The sequence below is a fragment of the Aphelocoma coerulescens genome, chromosome 12 (assembly GCF_041296385.1).
Source record: "Aphelocoma coerulescens isolate FSJ_1873_10779 chromosome 12, UR_Acoe_1.0, whole genome shotgun sequence".
NCBI lineage: Eukaryota > Metazoa > Chordata > Aves > Passeriformes > Corvidae > Aphelocoma > Aphelocoma coerulescens.
This window is the reverse complement of record NC_091026.1, coordinates 405,596-425,262: the sequence shown is the minus strand read 5'-3', so window position 1 is coordinate 425,262 and position 19,667 is coordinate 405,596. Positions and strand designations below refer to the sequence as shown.

The 19,667-nt window shown below is 44.5% G+C and overlaps 1 protein-coding gene across 5 annotated transcripts; it reads right to left on the bottom strand.

Annotated features, from left to right (window-relative positions):
* Positions 1-772: 772 nt before the first annotated feature.
* On the bottom strand, positions 773-18,431 carry CARD19 (caspase recruitment domain family member 19). 5 transcript variants are annotated; one of them, XM_069027412.1, is made up of 6 exons: positions 18,302-18,431; positions 12,455-12,597; positions 10,445-10,598; positions 6,415-6,474; positions 4,463-4,534; positions 773-3,758 (listed from the first exon to the last, which is right to left on the bottom strand). In XM_069027412.1, the coding sequence occupies exons 1-6, from the start codon at positions 18,318-18,320 to the stop codon at positions 3,646-3,648; spliced, it is 561 nt and encodes a 186-aa protein (XP_068883513.1). In that variant the 5' UTR covers positions 18,321-18,431; the 3' UTR covers positions 773-3,645. The 5 variants fall into 5 exon arrangements, 3 of the variants coding, with proteins under 3 accessions (XP_068883513.1, XP_068883514.1, XP_068883515.1); XM_069027413.1 differs by lacking the exon at positions 18,302-18,431 and adding an exon at positions 15,356-15,487; XR_011154611.1 differs by lacking the exon at positions 773-3,758 and adding an exon at positions 7,096-7,256 and having other exon boundaries at positions 4,514-4,534.
* Between the last annotated feature and the right edge of the window lie 1,236 nt (positions 18,432-19,667).

Genomic DNA, 19,667 nt, shown 5'->3' with positions numbered 1-19,667 from the left:
AAGATTTCAAGTTGTGTCAGGGGAGATTTAGATCTAGATATTAGGAATACTTCTTCACAGAAAGGGTTGTCCAGCCCTGGCAGAGGCTGCCCAGGGCAGTGGTGAAGTCACTATTCCTGGAAGTGTTTAAAAAACATGTAGATGTGGCACTTCAGGACATAGTTTAGTGGTGAACATGGTGGTGGTGCCAGATCAGCCTTAATGATCTTAAGAGGCCTTTTCCAACCTTAACAAATCTGTGATCCTATGATTCTCCTGCTACAGCAACAAGTTCCTTTGGTGGGATTCTCAACACTGCTCATAGAGGCACCTGGGCCAGCAGTTCCCCCTTATCCAAAGGAACAGGCCAGTAACAAATCTGTCTGTATGTTTTTCCTTACATGAAGTCCTTTTTTGGGTGGTCAAAGTAGCCCTTAAAGTCAGCTGTGTGTCAAAGTCTCTTCACAGCAAGCACCAGTGCATCTCCAAGGCTTCATGGGCAGTGACCCTTGGGACTCCCAAAATGACAAAAAATCGAGGATTAACCCAAAGACACCCAGTCTTTGAACGGATGAGTCCTGTTTAACTCCAGATCCCTAAACAAGGTAAGCAGAAAAACTGCTATTTTGAAAGCAGGTGAAAATGTTAAAAATCCTGGTGCAAATACCCAGAAAAATTTAACCATGAGAGGCCAGAGCCCAGGAGGGGTTGATCAGCAGCCACGGGAGGGCAACAACCAAAGGGTGCTTCTGGAAGGAAGAACAATGCATTAACTACAAGAAAAACAGCAGCATTCTTCTCTCAGATTTTATTTCAATTTAATTTCCAGCTTCACCCCATTAAAATAGAAACCCGTTAATTTCTACAGGATTCAAGAAGACGTACATTCAGAGAAATTACTACAGAGAAATTACTGCAGGACACAGGACCTGTGAAGTGCAGCAAACTGATTCTTGGCAGCACAGCCAAGGCATGGCATAACATGGAGTAGCATCTGTGCACATAGAACGGCAGGGAAAAGCATCCACAATGGCACATTTTGACCAAATATATTTTCAATTTATTACAGTACAAGAAAAATAAAGACAAATGAAAGAAACAAAAGGAGTAACTTTGCCTTGGCAAAGGCACTTTTAACTGCAAACTCCATCCAGCAGCTGTAAAACAGCCCAGTGCATCCCAGAATGAATCATCACTTCATTCCCACTCCAGCTCATCAGGCATATCATCCTTCACCAAGTCCTTTAAATAGCAGTCTGGCTTTAAATGGAATTGTGCAAATTCATTCTAGGATCTGTCACTTTGCTTCCCAGCTCTCTGCACACAGACAGTCCCATCACTCAGCCTTAACCATCTTCATGGCTCAGGCTGGTACCTGCACATCAGCCTAGGGTGATCCCACTGGACAGCTCTTGTCCTGGGATTGAGATAGCCCTGACACTACCACCAGGACAATCAGAGGCACTTCAGCTTTACTTTAAATCAATATGCCATTCATTAAAAATACAACCAGGGAAGGAACATGATTTTTTGCTAGATATCAGGAGACCTTGGGGCTGAAGAACCTGGAGCTCATCCCCCATTCCCTTCCCCTCAGGATTCATGCACAATCACTCAGCTGCAAAGGGGGACAAGTGGAAAGCAGCACAAGCTGAGCAGGCAGGAGCCAATGGCTCGATGACCTGCACATCCCACCCTCATCTCCTTCCCGAGGGGCACATCCAGCTCTCCAGGAGAGCATCCCTGCCCAGGTTGCTTCTCCTTAGTTCCTGTACAGTTCCTGCCTGCAGCATGAGAACCACGGTGTTCACAAGGATGGCCTCTACCCTCTGCATGGAACCACCTACAACCCAGCCAGGACAACCTCCCTGCACAAAGAGTGAAGCACGTTTATAAATCAATACCAGCACAGTTTCAGCAGCAAAGGCCAAGTTATTCTTTACTTGCCAGGGAAACCAGAATTCTGCAGCTCAGCAGCTTCATCCAAAACCCTGTTTGATTTATTCCCAAATCCGTAACACTGTTTGCCCACAAGGACCTGACTCCCCTGCAGGTACACACGTGCTTCCTCCAGGAGCTGAAAATGGAATTATCACTATCCATATGTGCTGCATAGATGTGCCTGCAGAGAAGCAAGCTCCTGAAAGAAAAATATTCCAAGAAAAAGAATGTCTCCCAACCTATGCACATGCCAATTTTATAGGCAGCCTGACTTTCACTGTTCAAATTAATAACTGGCACTAATGAAGGAAGAGATTATTTTCTATTCTTTGCTGTTAGGTCCTTTCACACCAGGATGAACCAAGACTCATTTTTTCTTTCTCCTTCCAGCTCTAACCCATAGCTCATTCTGGATCATCGTTTTCCCTGAGAGACATCCTCATCTCAAGCTACCTCAGGAAGGGAGAAAATATAGCCCTAGCCATAGTAAACTTTCCTGTACCATACTGGGAAGGAATTGTTCCCTGTAAGGGTAAGGAGGTCCTGGCTCAGGTTGCCCAGAGAAGCTGTTGCTGCCCTAGCCCTGGAAGTGTCCTTTGGAAGCTCTAATAGTTAAATGTCTTTCTTATATTGTGGTGCCCAGAATTGCCCCCAGCACTCGAGGTGAGGCCACCCCAGTGCAGAGCAGAGCAGAGCAGGACAATCCCCTCCCTGGCCCGACCGGCCATGCTGGGCCTGGTGCCCCCTCCTCGCTGCCAGGGCACTCACATTCAGCTTTCCACTGACCAGGACCCCCAGGTCCCTTTCCATGGTGCAGCTCTCCAGCATCTCATTCCCCAGCCTGTCTGTACATCCAGGCTTGCCCCATGCCAGGTGCAGAATCCAGCACTTTCCCTTGTTGAACTTCACTGGGTTGGTGATTGCCCAGCCCTCCAATTTTTCCAGGTCTCTCTGCAGAGCCTCCAATCACTTCACTGGGAAAGGGAAAGCTCAATAAATCTGGAACATTTTCTTGGTAGTCTGAAGTGCTTCACGTCAGACATTCCAGTCCCTGAAACACCCCATGGGCTGAGAACCAGCCTGCACCAGCTTCAGGGCATTCAAACCAGGGCCAGCAGCTGAGTGTGATCAGGAACAAGGCAGGCTGGGATGAGGCACCAACAGGGAATCAGGAGTCACAGTGAATACAAGGCAGACATAAAGGGAACTGGCCCCCATAAACTTTTCACAGGTGCCAGTGCCCACCTGAGCTCAGGCAGTGACTATAAAGGATCTAGACAAAACAGACAGTTCTGAGACAGAGATCCATTTCTTAGTAAGGCTTTGAGTGCATGTGTTCAAGTGCTTTTCTTAAATTAATTCTCACAATAGACAGGCCAGAGTTCTTCAAACAGTTGTGATCCTTCATTCCAGTACAGAAAACACATATGCAAACATGGCTTCAGACCCACACTCACTTAGGAGATCATTTTAAAGCTTGTAGTAAAAATGTTTTTTTATACAAACGATAAATACTTTAAAATAAGCATTTACAAAAATAAAACGGTCCGTTCCCATAAAGAAGGACATTTATAGCTGAAATTCTGAATACATCTGGAGGCAAGGCAATTATTGATGAAGCTAGTTAATGAAATCTTTGGTATGAGTATAGGACATTAATATTTATGCACCGTTGGCTTCCTTTGGCCGGCGTACTGTACAGACAAGTGAAGAGACAGCTTTTCCTTAATTTCTTGGTATGTCTTCCAAATACAACATACAAATATTTCTAACATGTCTTCCTATGATAATAGGAGAAAAGCCCAAGATTCTCCTGGCTCTTCCTGTGACTTGTGTTTCTAAAACAGAATGATGAGAGGAAAAAGAGAAAGTGAACATAGTTAAATTTCATTTTAGCTAGGAAGCAGCACCTGCAAAAAATAATAATCAATTGAAAATAACTCTAGAGGAAAGCCCATTTCCTTAAATTTGTAGAAATCAACTGCCAAGAGAGGCAAACAATGAACCTGTTCAGTTTCATTGCTGCAAGTTCAGACAGGAAGAGGAGATTGGTTAGGGAAGGGGGCAGCTTCACACTGGATGAGCACAGCACTGGATGGTGTGGAGCAGTTGACTGTCAGGTGGCAAGGTAGAGCCAACACCCAGAGCTAGCAGCACAGGGACAGCTGTAGCTGCTAGGACTCAGCAAATCCAGCCAGCATCCTCCAGCCCTGGCACTGGTCAGGCTTCCACCAGCTCCCAAGGGGTGTGGGAGTCAGAAGGTTTTGGGTCTGTCTCATGACTGCTGGGCATCATGACCCATTGCTATAGCAACAGGAACTCAAGTGACTACGGTCTTTAAAAAGAGCCCCTATTTGTGTCATCTTTTGTAGGCAAAATTATCTACACCTCAGCATGTCTGCTGTGCAATTTGTATCCTGAGCTCATTAATGAATGATGATACCTTGTCCCACCCTGTTCAGCAGCCCTGTCAAATGACAAGCCCAGCTCACTCCATCCCTGCTGAGGGAAAGCAGCCAAGAGAAGCCCCTGAGTAGCTCACCCGAGTTACAGCAATACCAGAACAGGGCCAGTCCTGCAGCCACGCTGAAACAGGCCAGGAAAAACACTGGGCCTAGAGAAAACGGGAAGGAAACACATTAACACAGAACAGGGCAGCAGAAGTTTAGCTCAGTTCATAAATCACCAATTGCTATCAATATGCATAATTAAGCATAGTCAAATGAAGCTAACACATTCACAATTCTGTATGTTCTGTAGCTAATGTACTATGAAGCACATTTACTAGACTGCAATTAATTTTTACTTCAGTTGCTTTGCCACCATTCCCTGTTCCCTTCTGCTCATCTAGCTACAGCCTATGGACTTTAAGGAAAAGTTTCCTTAGATGTTTTCTCACTCTAAAACTTCGTGCAACCCACCCTTTAAACACTAAACAAACATGCCCCAGGCTGTTGGCCTCCCCCACAGCCAGGCACTTCACTCCACACATGGTCCCAGGCCCTGCTCAGGGGAAGAGGCTGCAGCCCCAGGAGGCACATTTTTAGTTTTTTTTTTTTTTATTCCCCACAGTTTTCCCACAAACTCCACTTTCTGGCAAGAGCAAATATTCTTGTTTGTGTTTACAATTCTCCTGGGGGCTGAGATAAAGAGCCACATGTGCACCTAAACCAAATCTCCTGGAAACTGCCTGCCTCAAATTACACACAGCTTAATGGTGATGGTCAGTACTGATGTTCAATAAAACCTTTCTAATTCATACTTATCCACTGACGAAACAGCACAAAAATTTATATCTACTTCTTTATTACCTAATATTCCATTTGTATTATCTCACTAGAAACAGAGATATAATTAAACTGCACCTCTATTTGTAGTCACTATTTCACAAGAAACAGAGAAACAATTAAACTACACCTATCAATTTAAGGACAAGTGTAGTGCCTCAATAAATTCCTGGAGCTGACTGTGTGGACAAGGACACTGGAGAAACAGCAAAGGGGCAAGGATTTGGTTGCTCCTTGGCATGTAACCTCCGAAGGAGGGTGGCTAGTGGCCAAACAATCTCTAGTCTGAGGCCAGCCCAGAAAAAAAAAAAGTAATAAGTAAAAATAAAATAAAAAATTACTTCGTTTTCTTATTTCCAAGCACTTTCTCTGTTCATCCTGTGCTGTTATGCTGCCAACAGCAACAGCAATGTTGAAAGTCTGAACAGCAATTTGGTTCAATATTCAGAGAAACACCACCACCACAGACAAAAATATACATCGAGTTAAACAGTGTTTCTTCTCCTTATTTCAGTTTTCTCTCAGGAAACTGGAAAAAAAAGCATAATTCATAGAAGGTGTTTTGAATCGTTCATTATTGTATCTAAATCTCTAAATAAAATATTAAACTTAAATGATACAATAGTTCATTATAAATTGTGAGAAGTCTTCATCTTTCTTTCAGATCTTCCTTTTCAAAATATCCTACTGCGAATAAAATATTTGTCTTTATAATCTGGCAGTGAACAGAGGAAGGTGAAAATAATTAATATGTTTTCCTAAGGAAAATATATTTAAGTTTTTCCTTCCTTTCTGTCATTGCTTTCAAATAATTTCTAATTAAATTGAGAGCTTAAAAAAATTGAAAAAAAATTGAAAGTTGTATCAGAAAGTAATTGATGGCCTTATGCAAAATGACAGCAGCAGCTGAATAGACCTTACTCTTCAAGCATTGAAGAAATCACAGAAAATTAAGAGTTTAGCTGTAATAGTGTAAGTAATACCATTGTAAATATTGATTAAACTCTACAGTCTCTTCAATTTCCTGGCACTGGTTTCCTTGACAGTAGCTCAGTACATTTTCCTCCATTAATTCTCCTTAACTTGTGACAGTAAAGACATCATAAGCCAAAGTAGTTGTTACATGAAGTGCAAATTACATGATATAATAAATTGCATCATAATCTGCAAAGCCATTCCATCCGGTGACACTGTATGATTTATTTACCCCTGTCATTTAGCATATATTGCTCCTTGTCAGTGTCTATCTCTGTGGGATCTGGGGTTTCTAGAAATAAAAGCAACACATGAAAAGTTAGTACTCAGCTCAAGCAAACAAACAAACATAATCAGCACATGCAAAATGGTGCAAAACAACACATTTCAGAAAAATATCCAATATTGCCATAAAGTATTAAGCCCTCCAATGGTAAATCATTGCTAGAGTTAAAGCTGGACTGATCAAAAGACACAGGTACAGAGTCATCTGAATGCAACTACAAACAACCCACCCATGCAGCCCCACCTCTGATCTGCTTAAGCACTGACCACATAAATAACATTACACTTGTTTCCCAAGTTAGGAAAGCAGGAGATAATCCTTTCACAATGCCAGCAATTTTCATTGTAATAAATACAAACTATTTGTTAACAGATGCACTAATCTGAAAATACCTCCATAATTTAATGTATCACCATTCTTTTTCTTGAGCAAATCTCTGGCATTGATGTATTTAGCAGGTAAAGCACATAGAAAAAACTTCTTGGTGGAGATTATTTACTAAATGCAGGTCTCAGCTGAAGACATGCCCAGCTTCTTTAAAACTCTGGAGGTTCTCTATGCCAACATTTGGCACAAGTAATTTTGACCTCTATCCTTCTGCAAATTCTAGTAGAAAAGGAGGCTGGCCTTAAGACAAGGTGTTCAGTAGTTTCCACTCTGGGCAGAAAGACCCGTGTTCAGAGCTGCCTTTGCCACACGGATGTGGAGATCACGCCGTCTGCAGAAGGGGCATGCACAGCTGTCACCAGACATGGCATAGGAGTGACTTTCCATAACACATCCCCAATCTGCAAAACAACTGTTTCAGCCAAACCTTTTTGCAGTCACAGAATCATAAAGGTTGGAAAAGACCTCTAAGATCACCAAGCCCAACCATCAAAGAGTTAAGAGGGTTAAAAAAGGAAAGGAAAAAAAAGTAAGAGCTCTGAATCTGGCTGCCAATAGGGAAGAATTTAAGACTGATCAGTTTCAACTGCTCTCCTTCCACATGACACCTGGATCTAGGAGAGGTACCTCAAAAACTGCCCTGTCCACCCAGGCAGCAACAGCGGAACATCCATCTCCCCTGCTAAGGACATCCCTCTCCATGGCGGGACAGGCCATGGCACTGGAGCATGACAGAAGCATCTGGAGCACTTTACTGTGAAGCCTGAGAGTCACTGAAGCAGCAAGGATTGCTGCAAAGCCTCTGTGAGCACTGTGTGCCCCCAGCAGCCTCACCCAGCCTGCCTCCTTGGGGGGCTGATATCTTCCCTAGGAAATCCTCCCACTGCACAGAAGAGCACAGACAAATCTCTGCCATGTCTATCGCTGCGTGCAGCTGATAGGAGCCTTTATCCTTTTGGCCTATGTCAGCACGGAGAGAAATAAAAACTTTTCTGAGTCCCTTGGAAACTCTGGTTTGCTTCAACAGCTCCGAGGCTGCCCACACCGTGTGCCTTATCCACCCTCTAGTGGGAATGTTCAGACATTACCAGACACTTCACTGGCAATTTACACTTCAGGCAAAGAAATTTTGTTCTAGCACAAATTTTAAAGCTGTCTTAAAAATGAAAAAGAAATATTTGAAAGGATTTCCTCTTAGAAACAATCTGTCCTATGTATAGCTGCATGTAATCTATTACAGAACTCAGTCCTGGCCATGGTTCATCCATGGAAGGGACACCTTCCACTGACTAGGGTGCTCAGGACCCCACAGACCCTGGCCTTGAAGACTCCAGGGAGCACTTCCAAGGAGTAACATTCAAGTAACGAAATGTGTGTGTTGGAGGTCTGAAGGATAATGCCTTTAATACTGAAAATGTCCAAGTTTACTTAAATGAGAAGTTACTCCTCATTGATAAAGGAGCTTTTTCTGAAGAATAAAAGTGTTTGTTGTTTTAGCTTAAAAAGCTGCACAGATGTTTCTTAACCATTCAATCCAGACTGCAGACATTTGTTTTAATTACAGAACTCTAAGAAGCAGCAAGCGTATTAACACAGTCATCTCAATATTTATTTCTCAGGTCAACAGGAAGAAGCTGCCGAACCTCGGCACACAGCATTTTAACTCAGTTCTTTAAATTATCCTCATCCTTCTGAGGATGGTAACATAAAAGACTGTACCAAGATAACAGAGCATTCAATTACTTTTGATGGTTACTGAAGTCCCTTTGCAGCAGCAGCAAAACAGTTTTCTGGTGCCACAAGGAGCTGTGTTTAACGTGAAGCACTTCTAGCCCAGGTATTTGCTATGCATAGTCTGAACACGAGAAACCCTAACCCTGCCTACTCGTGGCTACCTGAGGAAAGCTCAGAGTCACCACGTAAATAATGTGCAAGGATGAGCATGCTTCTGCTCCAGCTAAAAGTGAAAACATCCCCCAGACCCTATCCAAGTGTCCTTGTAAAGATATATATCCAGAAATGGCTTGTAGAATGTGCTACTGAACATTAAAAAAGCTTCAACTCTCAAACATCAAAACAGTCTTGAAATTTTATTCTTAGTGACTACACTAAGACTTCTCAAACTGCTCTTAATTCATAAAGGCTGTCTGCTAACTTCTAGTCAGCCTGGCAGAAAAACCTGTTTCTTGAGCTCTACCCAAGTAAAAATGAGATCCAAGACGATTTGATTGAAGAGCCTGTTCCCCAAAGTGCACAATTTCTGCAAGGTGAACATCAGATCAAAGCACTGCCTTCAAGCCGCTGGGAGGCTCAATGAATTGGGATTGGGGCTCATTTGAGATTCTGAGGCAGGATAGGCCCAGACTTCCCCAGTTCAAAAGGGTTCAGGTATGGATGTGGGGTAACTCTGCATCCTCCCTGTGCAGACAGGAAAATGGCCTTCCATCAGTTTGTGCTGGGTAGATACAAATTGCTTCTTTCAAAATGGAAGACAAAATGAAGGTAATTACAATTTTACATTACATTTTCACTGTATAAATAACAGAAGTCAACCTACAGACTTTTGGACTAATGGTTTGAATGTCACGGGAGTTTGCCTCACATCTGTAATTTCCCCTGGCACCTAATGGAGTTTCTTACAACTAGAAATCAACTGACTAGTGAAGCATTAGTGCTGGTAGATACTTTATAAGGATTTCTTAAACTGCAACTTCCTTAGGTAAATGTGGGAGCTTTCCCTCAAGCTCCTCAAGTCATTTCTTTATGGGATGCCTGAATGTATTTCCCATACACTTGGAACAGTGTTCTTCTCTGTGTTTTTTAGGTAGGGGGAAAAAAAAAAAGACCAGTACATAGTAGCAAGCATTATCCCACACTGGCAAGTCAGGCTTGAAATCTTTCCTTAAAGAAATGAGCTCCTTTGCAATACAGAATCAAATCTGTATGAGCCTCAGTCCTTCTGAAGTGCATACAAGTGTATTTGGGGGCCAGCTTTATGGACATCGGTCAGGTCTGTCACTGCACAAAACAAGTCCTAAGTGATTTTAATATCACAGTCCATCTGTGCAAGGGCCTATGAATGTGTGCTTCACGTTAAACTAGACACAATGGGGAGATTTATGGAATTGAGGGGAAGCCAAGTTTCTGGGTCAGCAGAGTTTTGAGCTTAACAAATTAGAGGTTTGTAACGTTTCTCCGGTTGCCCGTTCTACAAGTCAGAATAAACATAGAGGAAATAAATAAGCCATTATGTAACAATGGCTATGAAAGAGAAGCTGTGATTCATAGCAGTTATAGAGCTGTCTGACGTTGCACTTAAACTGCTTTAATGATGTATTTCATATTTCAAAACAATCAAACAGTTTTGCCCACACTAATCCCAAGTAACAAGAAGTCAAATCCCCTTACAACTTTTGGAAAACTCAAGTCAGAAAGAGTTAAGGTATACCCCAAAAATTATTTAAGTAACTTGTTTATTTATATTATTTATAACCTGTTTAGGTTGTTTAAATGACCTACACTGCATCTGAAATGAGGTTTTACATTGGTGAGGAAATCCACAACTCAATCAACTCACAAGTCAACTTACTCAAGATTTTCCTGCTTGGCAGGTCATTAAACAGCTGTTCAGCATTGATCTGCAGAGCCCTGTAAAATTCCTGACAGTGTCTGTCTCCTTTCTTTTGGAGGTGTTTTAACAGATCTGAGAGTCTGGTATGGAGTGATGCCTTTGGATTCCTGAACTGTAAGAGAAAAGTACTCATCAGAAGACAGACTAAAACAGAAGAGAGATTGAGAGATCAATTTCTCATCACTATGCCAGGGAGCAAAGTTACGGAGCTTCTTTGATATTTACTAAAAGAATGGGCCAAAAAACCAAGGGAAACATAAAAAGGACATACATGTACTGCACAGCACTGAGCTTCATCTGGTCAGCACCGTCTGATGGAGAGTATATGGTCTCTGCCTCCCCTCCTGCTTTTTTTTTTGTCCCGATCAAGTGAAAGCCACTCCACATTTGATGTCTTCCCTGCATCCAAGCTAACACAGTACTTGCTATTCTACAGTTTAATTCTGACAGCTGCAGATAGAAAATTTCAGCAAATCTTATAATTTGATATAAAGTTTGATGCTTTGAAGTTTGCCTTTAGCTGCCTAGTAATGATCCCCCAAAAAGGCACTTTAAACTGCTTATCCTAGTCCCAATACTGAAGTGTTCATCATCTCAAGATTATATATTTCATTTTTTTTTCATTGTTTCCAGCACAATTAACTGCTGTGTACCTACTTCAACAGGCACGAATTCCCATTAATCAGGTTGGCAAGCAGCTGCAGATGAAAATACGTTTTTTCTGTAGTGCTAAATGGGATGAGTATTAGGAGACCTTACAAAGAGAAGGAAAATGCATCCCTAGCCTTACACATCAAACTGATTTCAGTTTATTTGGAAAAAATCCAAAGCCATTTTCAGCAAAGCATCATATTTCATAGAAGCACAGCGGATAACCTTTGGAGCAGACTGAGTTAGGAACAATTCCTGCTTGAGGGGGACAGGAATGCCACAGATCTTACACAACACTCCTTATTCTGACAACATTCCCACAGGGTCTAGAAGATACAGCTGAGATTGTAAGATTCCTAAACACTCTATTGAGTTGACATGAACTTGCCTGGACCCATAAAACAGCAGTTCATTTCTGCCTAAGTGCAGAAGTCACAAATCATGTTTCACAGATTCTCTATGGATTTATTTTGAAGCTCTTGAGGGAAGCGGCAAGACTTGCTCAGCTAATGATCTAACTCTGCTCTATACCACAAAACACTAATTGTCCCCATGGAGTTTGATTATGGCAGAATTGGACCTATTTTTCCTGATGTTAAAATACTGATACGCCAAAACCCTGTGCAGACATGAAGCCAGCAGAGGGCAAGTACAAACTATTGTAAGCAGGATTGGGGAAGCTCTTAGCTGACTTTAATTTTGTCTCCACACAGCTTAGAAGCTCTTTCTCCCTAAAAACAGCTACCCAGTTTTGAAAGCTTCATGTCAGGGAGGGTGGCCTTTCTCCATACATGGTGGCACCACTGCAAGATCGTACTAACTCCATCTACTTCCCACAGCTCCATACTTCTCTACCAATACTTAAAATTATTAATTGGTTGCCAAAACTGATTGAGCTAATATAGGTGATTTTGTGGACAGAGATGGATGCAGCACAGATGAGCTGGTGAGCCACTCCACACCACCTCATGTGAGGAGACAGGCACGCCAGGCCTGTGGTCCCAGGATGGGTGCCCTCCTGCCCACAGACTGGCCGTACAATTGCGTGCTCCTGGTCATGGCAGGGACTTCAGCTACTTCTTCAGCTACTACTTCAGCTGCTGCTGAAGAGAGTGTTCTCTCTCGTGACCAGGGAACGTGCCAGCCCTGTGACTGCTCCTCTTACATGAGATGCCAGATACAACTGGTCCACAAGCAGGAGGTGGAGCAGACCAGCTGCATGTGGCACCAAGAGTAGTATCAGGAAGAGGGCAGCTGGGTTAGTGATCCACAAAAGCAACACAATAGTCAGAGATACAGCAAAACTCATCAAATTACCTTTTCTGCTTCTTCATTGGTAAGAATTTGGGGATAGACTCTGTTAAGCTGAAGAACAATTTTATCAACCACTTGCTCATTCAGTCGGCTAGTGCTTGTAAGGAAATACATGTCATGCTGCAGCCGATGACAATATGACTGATCTAGAGATAAAATAACACACAGAACAAACCACAGCAGTTAATTAACAAGACATTTTAAAATTCCATAAATTTTATTTTCCTACCAGTAATTAAATAGCTACAATAAAATTATCACCACGACCTAGTATTAGAGAGCTGAACTATCTGTTAAGGAAACACAACACTGCCATGTACTTTCAAAGACACATCCACTTGAAATTACACAAATTTGAACTCCTGGCTGGTCACTCCTACTGCCTCTCTCTTTCCAAAGGGAGAAGGTTCTAAATAGTTTAGAAGTCAAGCTCGGATGGATATTTAATCAAATACAGCCCTAAAGTTAATAAATCACTGAAGATAAATTTTCTATCACTTATAAAGTCAGATTATGACATTTAGGGCACCTGCAAGATGCTTCTCCCCTCCAATGGGATGCTCTGATTCTGCTCTTGGAATAACAAGGCTCATAAAAAAACTTATCATACATGACCATAAGGTGCCAGACTGTCTGCTACAGCACCTGCAGAAAAAACATCAGGGTAACAGGGACACTCTTTCTAAAGTTCTTCCTGATTTAACAGCAGTGTTCACAGAGAGTTTGTCAGAGACAATTCCTAACTTAGGCAGGGACCTGCCAGACCCTGGCAGCAGCCAGGATGTCGGACAAACCTTTGCACTCCTGCTCCATATGCCTGTGGTGAGGTGTGTGGTCCCTGAAAGCTGTCACTAGCCACTGGCACAACACAAAACAGAACTTTCAGGTTATATTGGTTGCCAAAAACCCCTTTGTAATTTTGGCTCTGCTTAACTATTCTTAGCATAAAAAACCTCATGTTGCTTTCTGTACAAGGAACATCAAACAGGATTTTGTCTGTCGCAATCCCCTGCATACATTTCTCCATGATCTACTTTCGCTGCCCTTCTGGATAAAGCCACAGGGCCCGAAGGAGCTGCATTGCCACTTCATATTTATCACAGTAAATTAATAAATACAGCTGCATTTCAAATTTGTACACTGAGATCAGCCCTTCCTTGCCATGCTGCAACATGTAAGCACTCTCATCCACACCTGGGTCCTGGGAGCATAAATGCTGCCAACCACCTTAATGTCAGGCAGGTACACATTCCCAATTAATAACTCCACTAATATTTACATAAGGACTCTTGACACTGTCTCTGACACCACTGTATCTTTATTATGGTTTCATCTGTGGTTTGTTTTCCCCTTAAAAGCATTCTTAAGTTTATCAAGCAAACAGACAGGATCATTAAGGAGATAAATTTAAATACAACAGACAGAAAACCCAATGCAGCTCTCTGACATTCTCTGTAACACACAGAACTTGCAAACATCCACTCCAGAAACCCTAGTGGTGTCTGCTGTGCAGTGCAAACACAAGCTGCTACTTCCTGTAAAACTCCTGGGTAATTTTCATAAACATTATACAGGAAAGCTGGCAACCAAAACCTTGAAGGTTTGGATCAGATGATCAAAACCATTTGTATCTGTCCATGGCAGCTCCTTTCAGAAGCATTGTAGGAAAGAGAGGAAGAAGTCTCTCTCAACAAAGTATTAGATTAATTTAGTTTTGGCTTTTCCCTTTCGAGAGCCCAAGAAAGGGATGTTAAGGATTTAAGGAGTCTGGCTGCAGAGAAATTGTCTGAGATGATCAGATGGCACTGGTTACCAAATGCACCACAATGAAGAGCAACTGGTCTGCTCCTCTGGGCTGGAAGGATAAGAGGTGAAAAACAAGATGCTGCCCTCCCCTGCTACCCACTGCCATGTGCTACTGGCAAGTTACTAGAAGTCAAGAGTCTCTACCAGCACGCCAAGAGAATCATAGAATCATTAGGCTGGAAAAGAACCTTAAGACTACTGAGTCCAACCATCAATCCAGCATCACCATGCTCAGCACTAAACCATGTCCTGGAGTGCCACAACCACACATTTTTTGAACATTTCCAGGGATGGTGATTCCACCACTGCCCTGGGCAGCCTGTACCAGGCCTGGGCAACCCTTTCAATGAACAAATTTTCCCTAAGATCCAACCTAAACCTCCTCTGGTGCAACCTGAGGCCATTACCTCTCATCCTGTTGCTTGGGGCTTGGGAGAAGACTGACACCCACCTGGCTACACCCTCCTGTCAGGGAATTGTAGACTTCGGTAAATCATTTTTACTTGAAATATCTTTTAAAAACAGAAGAGGAAAACATAGCAAAACTGCAGTGAGCAAAATATTAAAAGACATTTGATACTCGAGTGTGACATTAGGTTACACACAGTCCCAGTCCTCCAAGCTCCATATGATGGCTAAAACAACAGGGCCTTCGAGTTACCAGGATAGCCTGTGTGCTCCCCAGGTGTAAAGGCACAGTCCCAGCGAGCTGGATGGAGGCTGGAGGTAAAGAGCAGATTTCGCTGCCACACAATATGCAGCCAGTGCGCCAGGGTGTGAAACGTGGCACTGCCCAGCTACACCTGGAGACACCAGGCTGGGGCTCCGCTCGCACCTGCTGCCCCGAGCCCCGCGCCCAGCCCAGCCGAGCCCTGCCCGCGCTGTCACAGCGGCCCGGCCGTGCGGAGACCCCGCGCCGCTGCCCAGGGCCGGGCCGGTCCACGGCCCCGCGGGAGAACACCCCGACACACGGCCGGGCCGCGCAGCCAAACCCGCGGGGCCACTGGGCCGGCGCGCGGTGCCGAGATACCGCAACACCGGCGCTGCGGCCCCACGAAGCCGCGGAGGGTCCCCGGACCCTGCCCGTCCCGCACTCACCGGCCATAGCGGCCGCGGCCCCGGCCCCGGCCCCGGCCCCGGCCCCGGCCCCGGCCCCGCCCGGCCCGCGGGCTGCTGCCTCCGGACTGCGGCCTTCGGCCTTCCTGCCAGGGCCGGGGCGGGCACGGCCGGGGCGGCCGGCGCTAGGCACCGCCTCCGGGGCCCGGAGGCGGGGCGAGGGAAGTGCGGAGCCGGCGGAAGGGAGCGCAGGGAGCGCTGGCGGCCGGAGGAGCCGGGGCGGTACCGGGGCGGGCAGCCCTGCGCCCCCTTGAGCCCACACCGGGGTTTCCCATCGCCTTGACAGCTTCGAGGTAAAACAGTTCTTAAAATGTCTGTGCTCATCAGGCCGTCCAGTGCAGAAGCATGAATTTAGACTTGCACAGCGATGAGTTTTTAAACAATTAATGCATAATTAGTAAAGCCGCAATTTCCTTTTCCATAAGTAATTTCACTGTCCAATATACCACGTCTACATCTTTACAATATACATGTAGAATTTATATTTTCCTTGTGCTGCAGCACAGCACACATTTAAGTGCAGCTGGACACATAAGGTACATTGGGCAGGTAGTGACTCAAGCCCAATGAACAGGGACAACTTCTCTCATAGAAAAGGTTGCAGAGAAGCATCTAATTAATTGGGCTATTTAACTTCATGAGGGAAAAAGTACAAGCAAATCTGTGGATGTTTGTGAGAGCCACCACTTCGAGGTATCACAGGGGGAGTAGTGTTACACCCAGCACAGCCCTGGAGACGGAGCTTGGGGCACATCTGGGCATACCCAGACTAGTCCTGGGGCAGCATTTTGACTGGCAGAGTTACCCCGGCAGTCCTGATGCTTTCTTCTGGATCATTTCTCTCTCTGATACTGTCACCTTTGCTTTCAGAGTCTGGCCTTCCCTGCCAGGGTGCAGCTCCTAGTGTGGCACAGCTCTCCCAAGAACGCGGTATCCCACACTGTGCGATATCCATCACAATGCAAGGAGCTCATCGTGGGACCTCCCCGGTGGCCGCAGCCAAAACTGTTGCATCTCACACAATTTAATGCACCTCCATTAACAAACGAGATACCTGCAGCCCCATGCTTACTCTTTAACATGTTGATCTGTACCTCTGTGCACAACAAAGCAGCTTCATCTCTGGAAACTGCAAGAACATGGGGAAAACACTTCACTGAAATATTTTTTGTGCTGTCAAATGCTGTGACATTCGTGGTGCATATCCTTGAGAAGATCACTAGAGTATAAACATCCTGGGTTTATTCTATTTACCCTCTGGAATCCAGATCTTCCTAACAGAATGAAAATAATTTTTTAAGTTATTATTGTTGCACATGGAGACCTTGATCACACCTGTATTGGTGTGATTTTGGCAACGTATTTTAGTAAAGAAACAGGAACCTTGTGGAAAGGAACTTGGAATTTTGTAACTCCTTTTGTCATATATTTTTAAGACTATTTTGAATGGGGCTGAGCTACCTGGCACACTGCAAAGTGCCCCTGCCCATGGCAGGGACTTGGAACAAGATGATCTTAAAGGTCCCTTCCAACCCAAACCATTCTTGTATTCTACAATTCACTTTCATATGTTAAAATTTTTGTATATTAAAACATTACAGCAAGAGGGGTTGCCTAATATTAAGAAGCACTGGGGGGAACGCTGTGCTGAGGATTTGTTTTTATGATCCTTTTATACCTCTGTGAATTCACTGCATTTTGTGCTCTGCTAAAAAGTTTCCCTGGAAACTTTTAGAAATTTTAGAAATTCTAAATTTAAAAACATTTAGAACTTTTTAAACTACTGGAATTTAAACCACTGAACAGAAAACCTGGTCATCTTAGTGTGACACGGGCTGAAATCTCCAAGTCTAAATGTGTTTCAGCACACAGTGATTGCAAGCACGGTGAGTGAAGTGGAAGTGAAAATCAATCCCTCAGGAATGCTGCGATGCACAGTCCCACACTGCCTGGAGATATTTTTATCCTACAGACTCAGATAAATACACAAGAAGCAGAGGTTAAACATATCTCCTCTTCATGCCGGTGGCACGCAAGACTTTTGCAGCAGGATCGCTGTCAGGTCTGCCTTGGACAGACAGATCCTTGGGGAGCCCCACGGGCACAGCAGAGGCAGCCGCCCCGGCCGCGCTCCCTGGGAGGCAAGGACCTGGCTGGGGCTGGGCGCCTGCCATGGTGCGATCCGTGACATCCACAGGCCACAGCCGGATGTGGAAGCCGCATCCCGGTCCCACAGCGATGCACGCGAACAGCGAGGCGAGAAATGCGGACTTCAAACCGCTCCCGGGGCGAGCGGCGCGCTTCGGAGCCCCCGCTTCCTGACTGAGCCCAAGGCCTTTCCAAAACTGATTCATTTCAGAGTTCTGCCTCCGAACTTAGTGCCCAAGCGAAGTGATCTGCGCAACAACGTTTTATTTCCCAGCAGATTGATTTCCTGGTTAGCTAATCTCAAAAGCCAGCACTGTTTCCTCCCTCTAAACCGACCGATTTGTTTATGTGAGTGAATTATTTGACTTGCTAAATATCACCCTTGTCCTGGCAACATCATAATGTAGTGTTTTGTTTTATCTATGAACTGCTGAATGCGCTTTGTTATTTTCCCACCGCCAGAGGACTGAATCTCTTTAGCAACAAATTGAATCCAGATAGCGCAAGCAGTTCCTCTAACAACGTCTTTCTTTGTGTTTAAGAAAATACAATTAAATATTTCTTAAAAGCTCAGATTGCGCACTAGACTCCCTTCAGCAAGTTTTAGTCAATAATTTACAAAAACAAGCTCTAAGAAGGGAAAAAAAATGTGAAGGCAGTGACGGGCTGGCCACTCCCGTCAGAGCCACTGCCCCTCTGGCTCTGAACTTCTGTTCCCACAGATTTGCACCTTTCAGACCGTTGTTTTGCCCAAATTCCTCGTTACAAGTGTGCACTTACAGCTTCTGTAGAGCATCATCCATCGGTTTCAGGGGTGGGTGTGTGCCGTGCCCGGCACACGTCCCACGCGGGGCGGCCGCAGCGCAATCCTCCTTGCCGGGAGAAGCAGAGGTCACGGGCAACTTGGAGAAGCGAAAGTAAACAGGGAGGGAGTGAGTCCGGCTGTGACAGACGGCAGAGCTCCGCCGGGAGCGATGGGCGGCTGCTTCTCCGCGCCTGGGAGTCAGAAGCAATTTGCTGGGGATTTTAGGGGACGTGCAATTAGCTCTGAAAACCAAGATGTTTGTTTACTCGAAGTTACGAAGGCTCTTTGTGTGTGTGCTAGTAATTTCTAGAGTTGCTTTGCATATAAAACGGGTTATTTTCCAGTCTTATTTATATAGTCGGAGTAGTATTATCGGTATGATTACTTTGTCCGTTAGAAAGAGATGAAGAAAAAAGTCCTCTGACTCCAAACACAAAGGCAGAAGCTGTGCTGCAAATTCCCAGGTCTTTATTTCCGACCAGTTAAGCCAAACCGTGAAATGGGAACAGAACTGACTTGGATGAAACCATCTTCCCGCAGAGGGTGGTCAGGAATTGAACAGGCTTCCCAGGGAACGGTCACAGCCCCGAGGCTGCCAGAGCTCCAGGAGCGTTTGGACAACACTCTCAGGGATGCACAGGGTGGGATTGTTGGGGTGTCTGTGGAGGGCTAGGAATTGGACTCCACAATCCCTGAGGGTCCATTTCAGCTATGATAACCTGGAGCATCCACAGGTCTGGACAGTTTTAACTTCCTGTGGATTTACCTGGTGAATTACACACCCCTGATTCTGCTCTATGACACCCTATCCTTGGAAATTTTAACAGCATTAGTAAAACAAGATGATGTAGATAATGGAAAAATTGCGTATCTCTTGTTCCTGGCACAAGGGAAAAATGGGCATGTAGAATAGGTCCATGTATGCTGATCACAAGTAGTTCTGGTAAGTACTGCACAGATTCTGTGTTGGCTGTTAGGTTGTATATGGGAGAACGAACAGCCAGCTTCACAGACACGTTCAGTACCGCACTTGGCTCCTTATATGATCCCTTGTAAAGCAGAAATCAAGTTTTACACATGAGAAAAAATACTCAACTAATTATTAAAAAACCAAACAATTGAACTCTTTGAAGACAGGAAGCAAATAAAGCTGCTAGAGCATCCTCCCCTTGAAATAGATGTGTAAATAAACAGTTGACAGATTTGGCAAACTGACATTCTGCAGAGATCTGGGAAGGGCACAAAGCAACTTTGGGTACATGTCCTCACATGGAAGTCATCCCTGTGACAGCTCTGGGCCTCATCTGACCCCCAGAGCCAAGAATGATGGAGAGGATGGTG